General features: G+C 41.4%; 1 protein-coding gene across 5 annotated transcripts in view; it reads left to right on the top strand.

Moving 5' to 3' along the window:
• The window catches only part of LOC124161095 (protein tramtrack, alpha isoform-like), a 137,724-nt gene that overhangs the window by 106,502 nt on the left and 11,399 nt on the right, over nt 1-19,823 (top strand). For 3 of the 5 annotated variants that reach the window (XM_046537291.1, XM_046537289.1, XM_046537293.1), the window contains 3 exons: nt 11,456-12,499; nt 14,806-14,857; nt 15,269-15,328. In XM_046537291.1, the coding sequence (XP_046393247.1) occupies nt 11,477-12,499; nt 14,806-14,857; nt 15,269-15,328 (1,135 nt within the window). In that variant the 5' untranslated portion in view covers nt 11,456-11,476. Of the gene's footprint in view, nt 1-9,260; nt 9,537-9,909; nt 10,006-11,455; nt 12,500-14,805; nt 14,858-15,268; nt 15,329-19,823 lie in introns of those variants that run through there. The other 2 variants (XM_046537290.1, XM_046537292.1) reach the window with 2 other exon arrangements.

The raw sequence follows: 19,823 nt of genomic DNA, 5'->3' as shown, positions 1-19,823 counted from the left end.
GAGAAATGGTTCAAAATGGTGAATTTTACGGCTTTCTCAGGGTATTTTATTAATCCTTAGACTGTTCTATAAGTAACATTTATCCAATTAAGTAAAATGGATTAAATTCAAAAATTTATGTAAGATCTGGGGGTTAGGGTTTATCCCTCGCTGCGCCACTGGAGGAGAAGCTAATGGCAGGATCGTTTTGCAAAAGTGTTGAGAAAAGGCTAGTGAAGAGTTTGATCTGGATTGAAGCACTTTACGGTGACGGAAAGTCTTTCGTTTGATAGGGTATTAATAATCCTTATTTAAGCCAAGCGCTACCTGCTAGCAGGATACTCTACGCTACCGCCACGCACGGCAGCAAGCAGCCTGCATCGTAGCGGCGTGCATAGCCTCGCACCCAGGTAGCCTCACACAGCAGCAGCCGGACGTCACACGTGCTTTTCCCAGCATTCATACTTAGCCGTCGCGTTTTCGCTTGCTTGAAAATTTTCACTCATCTAAAAGCTTGAAATGCGTACTTCTGGAGCAATAATGTTTCGATTTAGGCAATGAAAAAATAATAGAGAACCACCCTATTGTCAAAATAGTTTGTTTTGAACTCATCGGGCGCTTGTACTTGAGTGTTTACAGTACCTAATTCAACTTCATTTTCTCTAAGCTTCTGTTTTCTTATTCTCATTTGTGCCCGTTTGAATACCATAAAAAGAAAAGAAGTTCTTACAGCTCTTCGCAGTACTGGTGGAGTTTAAAAAATACCCTATCTTTTTCTATGCTTACAATACATCACACTGTCCTCTCTTCCCACCCATATTTTACTTGCCATGATTAGTCACTGTTAGGCCCGTTCCTTGCCGGGGGACAAGTAGATGGCTATAACTGGAAAGAAAGACCTTGAATAAAACGCAAGATAAGGTAAAAAGGGATGTGATAAAGAAGAAATACGCAGGTGTGAATAGATTGCCCTGCAGGCGAATGAAGCGGAATGCTGTCCCAAACCAATCTTTGGATTGTTGACCAGTGACGATTATGATATGAGAAGGAAGAATATTACGTAATCGAGGGAGGGGAAAGGAGAGATTAGGATTTATTGATAAAGAGAGAAGTATTGAGCCTTATCGTGAGTTGAAGAGGGAAGTCTACTTTGGGAGGGGTGATTCGCAAAATGCTCCATGTAAAAATGCTACCCTCCAATGATCGAAAATGCTACCTTTGCAGACAAGGCCGAAACGGGTGGGTGGTCTAACGTTTCACAACCCCTCCTTAATGTTGGGGAGAGGTGTACTGGTGTACCCTCTCCAAATGAACCCCACAGAATGCATTCTCCCTCTGATTTAACCCACCCCCGAAATTTTTTTCTGGCTGCGGCATTGCAGACTGATAAGATTCACCTTTAAAGATAATCGATTGGTTAAAGCTTTCGGCTCAAATATTGATGTTCATGGTTCGAGTTCAGGTCATGGCGCATGATTTTTATTTTGTGAAATTCATCCGCACCCTTAAACGATCCTAGCATTTTTACATAGATTGCGTGTTTTTTATGTCGTGTTTCAGTATTTTTTGGTGTAGTATTTGGAGCAGGCGACCGAAAATGAAGGTCATTTGCATCACGAGGGAAGGGTAAGGAAAGTAGGGTGGGGAAAAACCTGGTTTCGGCATTAACCTGCTTTTAACGAAAGTCGTCAAGGGTATCACGTTGACGTCCAATTTGACGGACGAAATAATGCGCTTGACGTGTCCTTCACAGTGGCGATAGATCCCCCCATAATAAGGGGATATATCCCCCCAAAGCCTCAGAGAAATAAAAAAAATTAAAACAATTGTCTAATTTTGATATACAGTAACTGCATCTACCCCAGGTACTCCCATCCCCCCACAAAGCATATTTCTAGTTACGCCACTTGTCCTCCAGACAACTTCCAAGCAAATATCGGATCGTATCAGGAAATTCTCTGCCGCCGCGGGGATTTGAACCCAGGATGTGAAGCCAACACTCGAGCCACTAACCCGCTTGCCCTAATGTCGAAAGGTATGGCATGACAGTCGAATTTCGGAAAGGAATGATATATGGAGGCGACCGACAGCTTAGGTCATTTGCACTGTAAGGGAAAGTTAGGTAAGGTAGGTTGGAGAGAAACCCAGAGTTGGCAATAGCCCGATCTTAATGAAAGGTTCGAAAAGTGGACACTAAGGAAGGAGGAGGAGAGAAGATTGGAGGCATTCGAGATGTCGGTATGGAGAAGAGTGGAGAAGGTGAAATGGACAGAGAGGAGGCGGAACGACGAAGTGCTGGGCATAGTGGACAGAGAGGCAACTTTTAGATGAGATACGGAGAAGAAAAAAGTTATGAACGGAGCAAGTTCATACTTAGCGGAGAGGGGATGTTGAAAACGGTTTTAGGGGGTAGATGTTTGGTGAACGAGGGAGGAGAAGGAATAGAGTAGGATTTTTAGATGGATTGAAAGGCTTTACGGTGAATTGAAGAAGGCAGTGCTGAAAGGAAAGGGAGGCTCCCAGATTACTTCTTTAGCACTCCATGGAAACCTACCTTAATCGGTAGAATACTATAATAATAAATGAAATAACGAAAGGTTCTATAGGACCACAGGTTCACACCCCATCCGACGGACGGAGTGCTATACTCGAAGTGCCCTCAGCCAGTGGCGCAGTGAGGGGGGATTTTGGGGATAAACCCCCCAGAGCTCAGAAATTTTTTAAGTTTAACCTATATTACCTAATTGCATTAATTTTACTAATAGAATTTTGTAAGGATTTATAAAATTTCCCTCAGAAAGTCTTAAAACTCACTATTTATCCTAATTTTTCTCTGGCAGGGCCCCCGCACCTCTCGCTTACCCTGGCGGGTATGCCATCCCCCCAGACACCAACGCATTAGATGCGCATTAAACCCCTCCTAGCCTTAATTCCTAGCTGCGCCCCTGCCCTCAGCAAAGCCCTGGAGCACGCATCGGAATTTTTTTTCCTACATATAGAGCGGATCTGGAAATTCCCTCTATATATAGGAAATTTCTATATCGGGTAGTCTTTACAAAGTCACTGCCGCCTCCGGGATTTGAACGCATACCGACGGGGTGGGAAGCCGGTACTTTAGCCATCAAACCCATCCGATCTCCCCCGTAAATTCGTTTTTCGTTTTCGCCGACAAGATTACCGTTCAAATGTTGCTCCGTTTTGGAATCACGGCCTCCCTCGCCCTCTAGAGGGTGGGAAGGAATATTCCGCGTTCTATTTTAAAGTCTTCGATGGGAAACATGCCTGCCCGCGTGTTGCTCCCCTGAGAAACCATCCAGGGGCGTGTGTGTATGCTTCGGAGTAATGGGGGAGAATTCCTCCTCTCCTTTCCGAGAACTTCTCCTCGTGTTCTCGAAAATTTCCCGACCCTTGTCCATTGTTCTCCCATCTCGTTCTCGGAGGTGGATTCCTCGTTACGTGCCTGTTGCATCCCGCTTTCGAGAGATTGAAACTTGAGACCAGCAGCGCATGCCAAGCCCCGTACTTCTCCAGCTATTCTGCCTCGTGTATCCCGCGCATACGTTTTTGGATTATTTTTCGCTCCCCCTCGCAGCCACTCAGTCTTTCATTGTTCTAAAAATGTACGCGATTGTGACAATTTCTTGAATTACACATTTCTGACGAATCTCAATGCAATAAAAAGCAAGTATTCTGCCTGTTTAGGAAGGTTTTGTGTACGAGGAATCGCCCATATCTGTCTCCCTTTCGCGTTGTGAATTAACAAATATTTATGATTGGAATTTTGTGTGTCAATGAGCATAGGCGGATTTAGAGGGGGGGCACGGTGACACATGCTTAAAAAATAGGCATAATTTTTAATAGTGTTATCATTACGTTCGTTTTGCTTTGTGCATTACGGATCCTCAATCATTTAATTTCATATTAATGCCTAACTTTCATGTTAAAATAAATAGAACATTTCGTACAGTAATTGTCGTATCTTGTTTTCAATCTCAAGTATGAAAAGATCGTTTTCCTGTCAGACCCTTGTGCACCTCCAGAAAAAAATCCTGGATCCGGCCCTGGCAATGAGTGGCATCTGTTGCTAGGGTTACAATCCTATCATAATCGGGGACCCCAGAAGATGTAAAGGTGCAATTTTTTTAATTTTGGAGATAAGTGTAGATAATGGTTGGTTGGGTACAAAATATTGTTGTAAAAAAGAGGTACGATTGAATCACTGATAAGTATAAATTCAGTCATTCATGTTTATTCCTTTGCCACAACAATGGTGTGTACCCAATCTGCACTTGCCTCCAAAATTATAAAAATCGCACTTGTACGCTTTGGCTTCTTGGCTCCTCAATTATTGTTGAGGAAAATTTCAATTTCTCGTACTTTCCAAATAACCATTTCCTAAGTACTTACGACAATGTGCGATTATAATTGTCTGAAATAATTAATCTTTGAGCTTAATTAAACGAGAGCTTTGAGCGAGTATCAGCAATACGATTGCGCAATATCACCCATTTTGAGATTGTTTCTAGACAATTATAATCGCACAATTTCGTCCAACCTTAATTATTTGATGTTCTTAAAAATTCTGAGTACTAAATAAAATGCCGAAAAGAATAGGTACTAAAAAACAGTTTTTATGATAATTGCGAAGTGCATCCAAAGAAATGTTTGCGTTGCCATAGCTCAGTAACTAAGGAGTTGCGACCCCATGTTTAGAGACAAATGATGATTGAAATTGTCTCCCTTAATCCAGAATCACACGATCATTTGTTTCCTCATTTTCGCGTGATCACGCCAGCGATCACTCGGAAATGATTGTCGCGCGCAATTGTTTTTCGCGATCACTTCAAACTTCCCATTTTTCATCACTCGTCTGGTCGTACCTGGTCGCTTTTTCCGTCGCTGAAACCCCACATCAGCCAATCAGAACGCATACCCGTATGGAGCGGTTTCAGCGCAATGTTTGACAATCGTGGGAACCACATAAGTAACGACATAGAGCTGTGATATCGGAAATGATGCGAGAAGCGACGGCGGGAGGTACCGTGTGATTCAGAAAAACGATCACTCGAGCGATCATTTTTCCGGTACCGAAAAGCGATCGCTCGAATGGTCATTAAAAGGGACGTAACAAATAATCGTGTGATCCAGGCTTTACCACCTCCTGAAGTATTGCAGATTCCTCCTGAAATTCCCTCTATATGTAGGAAATTTCTGTATCGATGGCTAAGTTCTAACAGCACGTATATCAAAAACAGCAACTTTTCAGGAGAGCACAATAACGATTATTTTATTTTACTCGTACACTGAAATTAAAAACCAAAAGTTCAAAAAGCTGAAAAAGAAGCATTCACTTGCAAACAAAGAGTTGTTTTGTGTTTGTATTTTATTTTTTTAATGTTGTTACACTTTGTTTAAGATACCTGTCTCAAACCGGCCGAATTTCAGATATGTGTTGTTAGAACTTAGCCATCGATATTTTATCTTCAAGCCCAATCCATGAAAAATACAAGTCACTGATGAGGTACAATGCTGATTTCATTCGTCAAGAGTCTTTCCCAATTTCTCTCCACTAGCCTTGCCTTCATTACAGCGCGTAGCGTCTTCTCATACATATATTTTTCGTCTTCCATTTCATCCCATTCCCTCCATTCCACTCGTCTCCATGAAATGCCTTATCTGAGAGCCCTCTTTGGTCAAAGAAAAAAGTTTTTTTCGAGCCGTATGACGCCACACTTCGTCATGATGGCTTCTCTAATCTTTTACATGCTTTCCCTCAGATTCCGTATAATCGATTCTGATTTCTCTTTAAATAATTCTTTCACCCACGCGGTTTTACGCCTTATTTTATTTCGTGGAAATCAATCCTTACGTCATTGTTTGGCGAATGTCGACTTTTGCTGTAGTCATTCGCCTTCGGCAGAAATACGTAAATATTTTGGCTATTCGAACTCAGTTTTAAGGAATGAAAATAAATTTAATGTTAAGGAAATCTCTTAGTATTGCAGCATCCCCCTATGAAGCCGGGTAGTCCTAAAAAGGAATGGAAATCTCGAATTATCTGATAATATTTCATTCTCAACTATAACGCACAAGCATATATCATCAATATTTTTAATTTTGAGGGATGGCATAGTTTGAATTTCTGCCTTTCATATTGGATTGACACTCATGAGTAATCTTCATTGTCCCTGAACCGCGAACTGCGAAGAAGAAGAAGAAGAAGAAGAAGAGAAATCCTAATTTGTTACTCTAGGAACCTCTTTTCGCACAGATATTTATCCAGCACCTGTATACAAGGGCTTTGTTAGCGGAGATGTTAGGGGTTTCAACCCCTCCTGAATTGTTTGTGAGATACAGTCTTATGCGCCTTCCCTCGCATATTTTAATCCCCCCCCCCGGAATTTATCCACCCACTTTCCGAACACCCCCAAATTATTTTAATGGCCACGGCCCTGACGCCTAAAGGGTATTTTGAAAGGTACGAGTTTAACTCATACACTTTTATTCATGGTTTTATGCTTGATATCCCCATTATAATACATTTGCGGCTGCACACGGGTATTCCGCCTGCCTATAAATCATGAATTCTTTTCCTTATCTCAGCAATTATATATAAACCTATGAAACCGAGTCTCTAGCTTTCGAAGGGACTTTCAAATTCTGAAACTGTCGCAGAGTGTCTACAAATGATGTGCATTTGGGGATTTTTATTGTAATTTAAACTCCAAATTGTACTAAATACCTCAATTCGTTCCCTTTTTTACATTGCATTTCCTTCTCTAGATTGTTGCGAAGGCTATTACCCTTCATTTTATCCTTCAATCCTGTTATTCTTCTCCCCATTACCCTCTCATCATAGTCATTGCCTCTATCATAGTGTTCAGTATCAGTGGCATAGCCACGGAGGAGGTTTCCGGATTACAACCCCTTTCCCCTTAAGCCTTTGAAAGAGGCGCCGAAAACGAGTAAGATGGCCTCAACAAATAAAAAATACTTTATTTTATTTATTTTTTTACGTACACCGGGACTAGCCACGGTGATAACTTTACGGGACTCATGCGCATTGCACAAATTGTGCGAAAAATCCACAGAGATAAAAATCATTCGCCTTGACCAGGTTTCGAACCCGGATCCCTCGATTTCCGGCCGAAAGCTTTAGCCAGTTAAGCACAGGGTACAAGCAGTTTCCACAGGAGAGAATGTAGCCTCAGTAGCTGAACTGGCCAAAGCACTCGGCCGGAAATCGAGGGATCTGTGTTCGAATCCCGGTCAAGGTGAATGATTTTTTTTCTCTGTGGATTTTTCGCATATTTATTTTGATAAATACTCGAAAAAATACTAGAAAATTACAGTTTTTGAGTCCTAAAAATCGCGTTTCAACATCAAAAATGCCCGAATCCCCCTTTGAGTTGTAGTGTTTTCCATACACCCCGTAAGGGCCCCGAAATCTCCGGTAAACCAGACATTTCAAAATCCTGGCTACGCCACAGTATACCCTTAAACCCCGTACCCGCTCCAATTAGTTTTCAACAGCAGTTGTTCCCTTGAATACGGTTCATGAACAACAATATCCCTTTAGATAAAACATAACCCGCAGATAGACAACAATAGACCATTGCGCTATTATCGTGACCCATTGTTCTGATTTGAGTTCGTCGCCGAGACGAATCAAAACACGGAGCAATTCAGTTGCGTGGTGGAAAGTGTTCTCGCCGCAAGAAACCCTTCCGGGAGTCGCTCTTCTCTTGTCGGTTTCGTTCCACATCCCTGCGGACGAGCCAACGCGACGATTTCTCCAGCCAGGGTGGCCCGACTGCATCCAGAGACTACCAGAGTGTATGTGTGTGTGTGTATACGGTCTCTCTTTTTCTCTATCTAGCTCTCTCTCTCTCACACACACATCAACCCGCATAGGGACTTTTTAGTGGTTGTCGGTCGCTCGTATGGAAGGAAGGGGTTTTTCTTCTCTTCCGCCCGGTCATCCACCTTTGGCTCCCGGCTCGTGCGTGTGTGTCTGTTTGTGCGTTTATAAGAGCCGGGTGCGTGTGTGAGCTGCGAGTTCTTGTGTGTGTTGGGGTTGCATAGGTGGCCGGGGTGGGTTTTGGGAGGGAGGAGAAGAGGGGAGGGGTAGGAAGAAAGGAAAGAGAGGGTATATATGAGGGAGCCACGTGGACGATTTTTTTCCACTCCCCCTTTTACCCTCATTCCTCCTCCTTCTCTCCCACCCCTCCCTCCCTGCGTTTACCCCCCCACACCACCCCCCTCCTCTCACTCGAACCCATTCCCCTTAACGCACGATTCCCGCCCCCTCTAGAAAGAACCCACATCCCTCTCCTCACCCTGTTCCCTCCCCCTCCCACCCCTCACCCTATCGCTCCTTATTCTCCCTCATGTGCCTCCTCGTCTCTTCCTCTCATTACTTTTTTTACACACTCTTCACTCGCCTCCTCTTTTCTTTTCTCTCTCTCTCTCCTCCCACCCACCCGCCCCACACTTTGTGAGTTTTCAAACTCCCTTTGCATCCCCTTCCTTCCCTCCTCCCCCACACCCACTCTTACTCCTTCATCTCCCACCACAAGGTCGAATATTTCGTGTTGCCCGGACTCCTTCGAGCTTTGGGTTAGCTGTGGTTTTTTCGAACACCCCTCACCATGGTCGGAGCAGCGATGCAAGGGGAGTGGAAAGGTGCCTCTTAAAAAGGGTTAAAAATCGACTATCTTTTCCCCCCTCTCCCCCCCGCCTCTCTCTGTGTTATGCCCGTTACCCCTATCCTTCCTTCCTTTCTCCCCCCTCTTCCCCTTTCTTGGCTACCTTTGGGTTTCTCTCATATCCATCCCGTGTTTATCACGCTCTCTCCCTCCCTTTTCCTGTCCACGTAATCAATGAAGCTTCCCCCCTTACAAAAAAAACAGTGGGAAGAGAACATCCCATGTACTTGATCAACAAGTGGTCAACCGAAATTTAATCCTGGCAAAGATCACCCTCTTGAAACTATTGCGTTAATTAAACGAATCGTGCAATTGACGTATCGCCTGCAACTCGCGCTACGTCGTGGATTCTCGAATGCAATGCCATACCCTTTAATCCATTGATTGTTGCGTTTGGTGAAGCCAGTCGATGGAATTATTTTCTGGTATCGATGTATACGCGCGTTTCAATGTCGCAAATGCTCGGGTACGCATATTGTCTGATCATAACTTTACCACTGTAATGCTAGAATCGTACAAGATTACACGACATGCGTGATCATAAATTGAATTTATGCAATTAATTATGAGCTAGAAGTGCGTAGGGTGTTAGAAAAACATTCCTCGAAAATCTTTTGGGCCTCTAGATATCCATTCTACGTAGTTGGGTCCGGAAATGTAATGACGAAAGTTTTTAGGGATGGGAAGAAGACCGCACCTCGTTAGCTTTTCCGTTCTCCGACTCAGCGCTGGTTCACGTTTTAGACGCAGCGGCGGGTAGGTGCTGACATGGCCGCTTGAAGGTCTGTCTCAAATTCGATCCTTACGGCTTCCAGCCTCTGCCGATGCCTGGGCAGCCAGGATGTTCAGGTAAGGTTTCATAATTACGTGTTATGTTTTATTGCATCTCTGTAATTATTATGTAGTGAGATATATGGCATAAATCCTCGAAATTTCGTGTCGAAGTGGACTTGCTGGTTGTGCGCATAGGATAGGGTGTCGGGTCGTCGACTCCATTTACCCCGAAGAAAATCAATATTATTCTGAAAATCGAGAAAAATAAAATTTGTTTCTCCCCATTGCTTTCAGGAATGTATTTGTGTGTTTGAGGGTTTAGATTTCACCCGTTTTTTGCTATGTTATCATTTATGTCGATCGAAACATGAAATCAATTTTTCCGTGAATTCGAACTTGGGAGGATGAAGGGGTTGCGTGGAATTTGTCCGGATCGAGGGTGGGTGCGCTCGTCATAAGAGCAACATGGCGGAAGGGCTGGGTTATTAGGTGGAAGGGGTTACAGGACACCCTCCACCCATTTATTGAAATGTGATCGATTAAAGTGAGTATGTTAATGATTACGTATAAACATTGATTCCATCAGGTGGAGTGACTGATTTGATATAATGACACCTGTGCAAGCTTATTTCAGATTCAGTGCATAATTTATGGTCATTCATAGTTTTTAAAGGCCATTTAATCCCTGTACGTCCTTATATTAATTTATACTCGACAGTGGCAAGACAATGCGTCATCTCGAAATGCGTTGTGCAGTGTTTATTGATGGATTTTCTGCATTTGTGGGTGGGTTGTTTTAGGGTTCCTGCAAATCATCTTATGATGTCATTACTTTGCTATCACTCACAAGCCGTTTTTGAAGTGAGGTGCGACAAAGTATCTTTTGGAAGCCGTCCCTATCTGTACGGTGGCAGCTATAAAGGGATGTGTTGTGATGATGTAAATGGAATCACATGAATTGTTGTTCCCCGAAGAAAGCCTGTGAAAATATTGTACGGTAGTTTTGTGAAAATAATTTCGTGATTGTTCGGAATTTCGCTTCTTTACTGCCACCTTAAAGCTCTCCATTGACAACACTCCTGTGATAGTATGTTTTTCTAAAATTGATCGAACAGGATTGGGTCGGCTGCGTCTTTCACATTTCAGAGAATTACAGTCAGTTCGTTTTTCACGTGACTATAAGTCATTGGTAACCGATATTTCCCCCACCTTGACGTCATGTATTACAATTTTCTGTGTGATATCTCTCAAGAAATTTAAATTCGGCATCATTAATTTCTGTTGTTCAAACTTTAATCACTCTCCAATACCTGTATTTTTATTTTTTCACTTGCTAAACTTTGAATTTTTATTCAGTTTATTGTGATTATCCCTCTGCGTGTATGTGACTATATAATCAAAATTGTTAATAAATCAAGTGCTTTTATTTTTAATTACGTAAAACCTGTATGACATATGTAGTGCAGCATTTATTCTACTAATTTTTCAAGAGATTATTCATTCAGTGGATCAATATTCTATTTCATATTTTGTGATCAAAGAATATTATTATAGTTTTGTAATAGCATGCCTAATCTGATTAATTAACATTAAGAATAAAATGTCAATTTAATATTATTCCAGTTGCTGTTTGCATATTTGTAATTATTGGGCTGATTTCTAAGCAAAATATTTCTTTATAGCCAGTTATTACTTGATGAATTTTTGTTTCCATTATTTGCTTGTTTGAGTGTCAGTCCTTTGATTTTGCAATTATTCATTTATTGTGTTCAATCACTGTTATCCATGGATAATTTTACTATAGATTCTTTTTTTCATTTGATTTTTATTTTTGCTCTAGATTAAGTAAAATTGCTTATCATCCTTGTGCTCTGCTTAGTAGTGATTCTAATTTCATTTAAGAGCATATTTGTATCCCAAGAATTCAGAGCAATTTGAATGATTTATTTGCCTGCATATGTTTTGAGTATGCTTAGTGATGTTTTAATTTTCAGGATTGTGGCAAATAAGAGTACATGATAGAAGATAACGCAGCCTCCAGGCCTGCCATGAGCTCATCGCAGAGATTTTGTCTGCGGTGGAATAACCACCAGTCGAATTTACTCTCCGTGTTTGACCAATTGCTGCATGATGAATCGTTTGTGGATGTCACCCTCGCCGTGGAAGGCCTCTTCCTCAAGGCGCACAAGATGGTCCTTTCAGCATGCAGTCCGTACTTCCAAACCCTATTTGTGCACAACCCGGATAAGCACCCAATCGTCATTCTCAAGGATGTTCCGTACGCGGACATGCGGTCGCTCCTGGACTTCATGTACAGGGGCGAGGTTTCTGTGGACCAGGACAGGCTCACTGCGTTCCTCAGGGTCGCGGAGTCGCTCCGAATCAAGGGCCTCACCGAGGTAAACGAGGAGAGATGCGACCTCCCCACTATCACCTCCTCACTCCTCTCGTCCGCGGCTGCGGCGGCCGCATCTGCTTCCTCCTCGGCTGCCACTGCCACGCCCCCTCCCCTTCAGCCTCAACCCACACCTCCATCCCAACCCTCAGCTGTGGCGACGCCTCCCATCATGCCGACCGCTCCTGCACCATCCGCATCCCCAATTGCCCTCACTTCCACGCCGCCTCCGGCACCCCCTCCTGCACACCCTCCTCCACCAGCCTCCTCCTCCTCGCCCATGCTGGAGCGGCCCACAAGGCCCCCTCCACCCGCCATCCCGATGCCTCCGAAGCGCTCGGCGCCCAGCCCTGTGCATGGAGCGCCACCCAAGAGGAAGCGTGGGCGTCCGCGCAAGCTCTCGGGGAGTGACCAGACGACCACCAAGAGGCCGCAGGTCACGCCCAAAGCAGAACCGTCGACGACTGGCTCCTCGGAGAGCACGCCAGGGGCGTCTCCTGCACGGGAGAAGCTTGGTACCTCATCTCCATCAGCTGATCGCTCGGATGTGAAGTCGTCTGAGGGGCGGATCACGAGAGAATCCAAGACCAGGGATGGTGGCGGATCAAAAGATACACTGCTCCTTTCGTCTGCACTTGCTCTCGTAAGTAACGTCAGTCCTGTTCCTATTGGTAGACTTAGCCTAATTTTTGGGAATTCTCAGGCTGTAATTATAGGTATTCATGTTAATTTCTTCATTGTTCACCTCATTCTAACTTACTGGTAATAGTAAGTAAATCATAGTGGAGTATTGGTTTTGTGCTTTCAACATATATTATGATACTAGTTTCTCTATTATTATTTAGCCACGAGTGTTACTAATTTAAAGTATTTTTATATTGCATTTACCTGAATGATACCATAAATCAGCAATTATTGGCCCAACCAAACAAAAAATACTTGAGGAATAGAGCAGAGTGACTTGATGCCCATGAATTAGTGAATACCTCATTTAAGCTCATTGTTTCAGTGGAATGAGATTACAGTATATGTTTGCCCTTGAAACTTTTTATTCATCATTGCTCATAGGCTGAATCACAAAATCTTTCTTCATGAGCAAGTTTGGGAATAGTGGCAATAATAGTGGCTGCTATCCTTTTTCCATCATTTTTGGCTGTTGCATCCTAACATTCATACCCAAAATCCCTTTGGCCAATCAGTGAATGGCAGCTAGAATTTTGCATCACATTTCCTCCAGTTAATGAAGATAGTGAACTCTTTGAAACATTGGTCTTAAAGTGATGGTCCCAATTATGATACAAAAAGACATATATCATGGAAAATATGAGCTTGAGGTATCATTTTACCTACCATTGAAATGTATAGGTAAAATTATCCCAGGACTTGAACAAGAAAAGTTACTCAGAGGAGTCAGAAATCGAGTGACAGGTCAGAATGCAAGTCAATGCTTTTGGCGTGCTGGGAGAAAAAATATCTGGCAATAAGGATACATAAACATACATCTCCGTACAGTAAGCATAATACAAAAGCATACATATGGCAATAAGGAAACATTTATTGGCTATAAGAGATTAATGGTTAGTTCATGATTGAATAATGTAATAATGGATAGTTTTCCTTCAGTGAGTATTTAGAGCTGACATAGTATTTTTGCAAAACTCACATTTTCTTCAATTAGTGTTCTATCCAAAAGCAGGATATATACTGACTTTATGTTATGTCCTGTACTGAAAACTCATTAGCCAAAGTCATATATTTCTTTTGTTTTTGTTTTTTTCATTATTTTTTCCTCAATGGGCCACTGTAGTTTCTTATGAGTACTACCATGTTAAATTTATTAATGTGCTGCTCTTGTCATCATATTATATCTCCGAATCTCAAGTCATTTGGTAAAACTTATTCTTTTTCATTCAGCTGTCATCGACCATTGAATAGTAAAAATTGTTTTAAATTAATCATTTTAATAAAAAAAGGGATGTGATACTGACATGAAAAGGATTCTCTGGAAGCTATGTTAGATGGAAACATGAGTTAAAGAAATTTGATGGAAAAAAGAATATTTTATCGTCATTTGTCTTTGTTGATGGTGCAAATCTTTGTAACCATTATAGTGTTTAAAGTTCATTTTTACGAGTTATCTTGGGGTTATTCATGGTGTGAGATTCAGCTTCTTAGACCTTTTTTACTCATAATTGAAGCTGGCATATTTTCTTGCAACTTATTAAATTTAAATATTTTCTGAGAGTTCAATCATACTGTGTACCTTATTTCAATCTATCATTAGGTTAAATTCTAACTTATGAAATTGAAAATTTCATGTTTATTGATTGAATTCATACTGTTTTTCCAAATACAGTTTATTTTCTAGTATTGTACTGTTTTGTCCAACTACACCAGCTAAAATAATTTTTATTTCATTGGCTTTATTTTTATCATCTTTATTTATACACCATTTTTGTTGGCTTTATTTATTACTATGTGTAATAAATGCTTTTTTATTTCATTTTATTTATGGAAATAGGAAAAGATTGATTTTTATAATTTTTTAATAATGAACTTATTAGCTTGAATTTTTTAATTTCACTAATTATTGAAGTTCTCAGCAGTGAGAAAATCTTTTATTCTTAATAATAAATTTAAATGCCTAATTGTCATTTGCTTTGCAATATAAATGTTCTCTGTTTTGTTTATTGGAGGATAAGCATGCAGTTTTATTGTGGATCATCATTGTTTGCTATTTGTTTGTCATTATACATAATTGTAAACATTATCCCTTAAGTTGGTGAAATAATGAGGTTTTCTTTTTAGATGTTGCATAGCCTCAGTATAATTTATCATTCCAACCTCTTTCACCCTACTTCTACCCTTCTTCTTTTTATCAATTAGATCAATCAAATTTTTATCAGTTTTCTTTAGCTACGTAGCTAATAATTTTAATTTTTGTTTTAGGATAGCCGAGTTAAAGATGATCCTGAACCAACTCCTGGCACTTCTACACAAGGTAAGAAAACTTTATTTCTAATCATCCTATTTTTATATTTTCATTCCATAAACCTACAACTATTTTTAATGGTCATTTTGGCTCCCTTAAATCACTACTTATCAGTTTTTTATAAGATTTTTTTCTCAATTTCTCTATTATTTTAGCCAAAGTCATATTTTATTTCATTATGCATGATGGAAAGCTTGTATTTTCATGGGTTTTTATTCCCCAGTTTAATCAGTGATTTTAAAAAATCTTGAAATTTTGTTTGCTAAAGATATTACTTTGAAATCACCTTGTGAAATATGGACTTGAACTTAAGCTGTTGCTAATGCTAATTTTATTAATGAATAGTGTGACCTTTTTTTTCGAAATCTTTGAACTAATTTACTGTTTTATTCTTTGTGGGTGTTGGTGACGATTCAATAGATGTGGCGCAAGGATATGGCTCCCCGGCTGTAACACCAGATGCTGAAGCGTATGCATCAGGTAGGTGAACAAACACATGATTGATATGTTTATTTTCAACTATGGAACATTTGTTCACTTCCTATTTCAAATTTCAGAACTTAGCCTGGACACTTCATATGAAATCTTTGCTATCAATTTTATTTATTTGCTTCTTTAATTTGATCTGATATTTTGTTTTTTAAAATGTAACCCAAGTATTACTCAGGCAAGATTTTGCTTTTATATGATCTAATCTAGTATCGCTTTCTTGTCTAGTAGTGAGTCATAGTTCACATGATAACTTTCCTCTGGCACTTTCTGAACTATTTCATCTTTCTCATGGGAAGTGGACAAAGTGGTTCATCTTACTTAATTCATAGTGAATAGTTTTTGCTTACATTTTTGAGATGAGGGGCTATGCTCCAATTTCCACTTATCGGAACTAGAGGCAGCGAGTTGCAACTATGAGAACTCAGGTAGGATCCCACATTTCAGAACAGAATTGCTTAGAACATTTTAGACCACTGTTTTGTTCCCTCACTTCTTCCATCTACTCAGTATGAACTAACCCTCTTGAGCAGCTTGCCAACTTCTTGATTAACTGATTCACTCTGGGGTATTATTATTATTGTATTTCAGAATGTTATCCATGAGATTTTTTTTACTAGAGTAAGAACTTAGTGTGCATTCTATTCTGATTCTGGCAAACTTTGTCGGAAGAATCTCTTTCTACTTCCTCTTTTTATCGTGTATGCTGTATACTGTTGCATTTCAAAATGAAGTTTAATTTTAAAGAGTATTGCATATTTAGAGTTGCTCTTCATATGATCTTTCTTAGTTTTTGAATGTGTAATTGGGCCAGTAGTGTGATGTTATTGTTTGTATCCTCATAGAACTGGTATGGGTTATTGAGTAAGGTATCATTATGACTGCACTGAAGAAAATGTCTTACTACTCTTTGAAAGATGAGTATGTACAAAATTTTCTGTAATGCATAAACTGTAATGACTTTGTTTTTTCTTATTTATAATTTTAAACATCTGTATAATACTTTTGAATGTTAATTGCTGGAGGACACAGTAAAAAATATTTGGGATGAAATAATGTGATTTATTTGGAAGAAAATGTTTGGTGCAGTATGTAATCCTTATATGATTGACTGTTAGTTTTCAGGAAAATGTTGGTCATGACCTGGGTTGTACTCTTTGAGTCGTGAGAGTTTAAAAAATGTATTTATTTAAAAACTTGTTTAGCATATGGGGTATATCATAGTGTCTATGCAATTTAAAAATTTTACTTTGAAATTTGCCTTCATATTGATTTCTGTAATCTTGTGTAATGTTAGTATGAATGAGTGAGAAGATGGAAACAGGTAGATTTCTTTTGCATACGTAAAGGTCTTAACTCTAGTTGCCTGAATGTGGAATGCCTGAGGAAGGAATGCAAGGTCACAGATTTTGAGTATGCCAATATGTTTATCAGCTCTGGTAATGCACGAAATATTTGACTCAGCTCTTGAGGGGCTGATGATGGCCTCATGAAGACACACACAATCCTGGAATGCTGTTGTCCAAGATACACACAAACACTTATGCCAAAGGTGAGTTCCTCTAGAATTAGCCCTTGATGAATGTTGTGTTAAGTTGTTATTATGAATCTCATGTAGACATGAAGTTTTTTTATGTGAATTTTGCTTTAAGTCAAAAGTTGGCTTTTCGATTTGTTCCTTTGGTTTTCAGATGTTTTCAATTCTATTTGTTTCAGATTTGGGTGCCACTTCTGAGGAAGCTCAACCTGGAGGACATGAGCTCGTTAAGAGTGAACCATTACACTATGGAGAAATGATAAACAGTGAAATTGATGGGGGATACTTAGAAGGAATTGATGAAAGACACATAAGTGAAAGCATACCATTACCAAATGAGAGAGAGGCATGGACCATGGATGGAAATCTTAATCCTCTCTTCCCCCCAGTAAGTTCATTTTCTCATGATGCCGCTAATGCAGAGGGAGAAAAGTTATCGTGCCATGTATGCAGTCAGATGTTCACTCTGAAAACAAATCTGACGCGGCACATAAGATACAAACACATGATCTCAGTATACCAATGTAATGTGTGCAGCAAAGTATTCAGGAGGAAGGACACCTTGAACCGCCACATAATGATCCACATGAAGTGCAAGTGACTGGACATTGACGGCAGGGATGACCCCAGCAGAGGGTGTGGACAAAAATCACCAAGCCAGAGGAAGGAAACACTTGCTGTGAAAGGGAGTAGTTTGTGGTGTGGCTAATAACGCTGCACCCAAGGCAAGTTTGACTGTGTGAGATGGGTTTGAATCCTCTTTAAGCCAAAGCTTTCCCCCTTGGGTTGGGCAGATAAGGGTCTTGGTGTACATAAGTAGAAAGGTCCATGCTGGCGAGAGCGGTGTGTTCCTTCCTGAAGTCCCTGCCTTTTTACTTCTCCTGTGGTGTCTTTATTTAAGTATGCGGCGCAAAAAAAGACAATTGGCCGCCTTATCCATTTCCTGCTTTTCATTTTTTTCTGATTTTTTTATTTGTCTCAATGGTGTGCCATTCTCCTCCACTCAGGAGGAGGCGGAGACCGAGAGACTTTTTGTATATCACCACGGTGGCAGGGCACTACAGGAAAGTTCACGCTGTTCTTTTCAGTTGAGGCGGAAGGGGAGGAGGAGGAGGAAGAGGAGGAGGATGAGGAGGAGGAAGGCGTGAAGGAGGAGGAAGGCGAGGAGGACGACGACGACGACGGGGAGTTGGAAGACGAGGAGGTGGAGGAGGACATTAAGAACCAATTGGCTAACGACTCGCATCATGACCACGGAGGACACTCGATTCTGCCGGACGATGGCGACGAGGAATGGAAAAGTTGGAAGGGGTGCGACGTGGGCGGGAACTGGGGGCAGCAGACGCCCTGGGAGGACCGTGTGAGGGAGGCCAATGCGTCGACGGTGGTCCCGTCGCCCAGGGGCACCCCGAACCTGCCCGCGCCGCCCCCTTTGCTCCCCCTGCCCCCGCCACCCATCCACCTCTACCCCATCCAGCGGCCAGCGCGGAGGAAACGGAGGCCAGCGTCCCGAGGCGAGGTCCCCCTGCCCCCACCTCTCCGGGAGGGCCAGCCCCCTCGCCGCACCCCTCCTGAGGAGACGCTCAGCCGGCCCAACCACAACCAGCAGGACAGGCGCGGGGAGGGAGTGGGTGGGGAGGTGGAGGTGTCCCCTCCGCAGCCCCAGCAGGTGCAAGCCCGCACCTCGACTGGGGAGAATATCCGCACTTTCAGAACGGCCCTGGGTCAGAATCTTTATCAGTGCTTAGTGTGTGGGGTGACGTACAGGCACCGCTCCAATTGTAGCCGTCACTTCACGACCTGTCACCAGATGAGCAATTTCCACCAGTGTCCCTTCTGCTCGAGGTCGTTCCTGCGCAAGGACAACATGATGGCGCATGTTCGTGGCGTGCACAAGTGAGGTTGGCAAATGGTGTCCCCCTCTGGGTGGGATGCCTTGCCGCTGGGCGGCCTTGTAGCTGTGTTTTCCATGTTGTGGTTGGGGGGATGTCTGTGCTTGTTATTCACAGTGTGCCTCTTTGTTATGGCGTGGCCCGCTATTTTAAAAATGGGTGGATTTATCTTGCCCCTCATATCCCGTCCTAAGCCCACCCGGGCCCATGCTTATTATTCCCTCCCCGCCACGGTGTCCCTACTAATTGTGCTGTCGGACAGCGTGTAGCCCACGCACACATGACTAGACTCTCCCATTTGGGGCTTGGTGATTTACTTGGTTGGGGTTACGGGTGTTGTTGGTTATTGTGAGAATGGTTACTCACTTTTAAAGTGGTTTTAGTTGAAATGAAGATTATGCCTCTTTGTTGTTGGTCCAAGACAGGGCTGGGTTTATATTTGTGAAGTTGTATGCAATACATTTTTAATAAATTGTTCTGGTAAAAAAAAGTGATTCATCTCTCTTTGTAGTCAAAATTCTTGAGTTATTTTCACCACCCTCTCTAATTCACATTCTGTTCCAATGTGAGGAACATGTCCCGGTCATTTTGTTATGAACTTTATTTTCGGTCATTTCAGTTATTTTTACATTCAGTTTTTTAAGTATCACAATTTAAGAAAATGAGACCTCATTTTAATTTTGTTAGTGTTTTACTTGTTTACACTCAATGGCTCAGATGCCTCAATCATTAATTTTTTTCTTAAATTTTCATGTTGGAAAGAGTATTTATTTTCTCTCAGTTTATTATAAATGTTTATAATTTATTCTTCTATTTCACCATTATCAACTGGAAATATTATTTTGTGTAATCATGATATCACGTATAAATTAGTACTTCAGAATGCTAGTACTCCTCTCATGACTGGAATTTATAGTACAAATGCTCATTGCAAACATTTCAATTCTTATTAGAAATATAATAAGTAACTTAAAAGGTTGATACAAATTTGCCGTGAATCCATGAAGTATGACCGAAAGTATTGGATGAGTGAAATATATTTTAATAGACGGTTAAG

This window comes from Ischnura elegans, chromosome 6 (genome assembly GCF_921293095.1).
Source record: "Ischnura elegans chromosome 6, ioIscEleg1.1, whole genome shotgun sequence".
NCBI lineage: Eukaryota > Metazoa > Arthropoda > Insecta > Odonata > Coenagrionidae > Ischnura > Ischnura elegans.
Note: the sequence above shows the minus strand (reverse complement) of the source record. Positions and strands in the feature narration are given on the sequence as shown.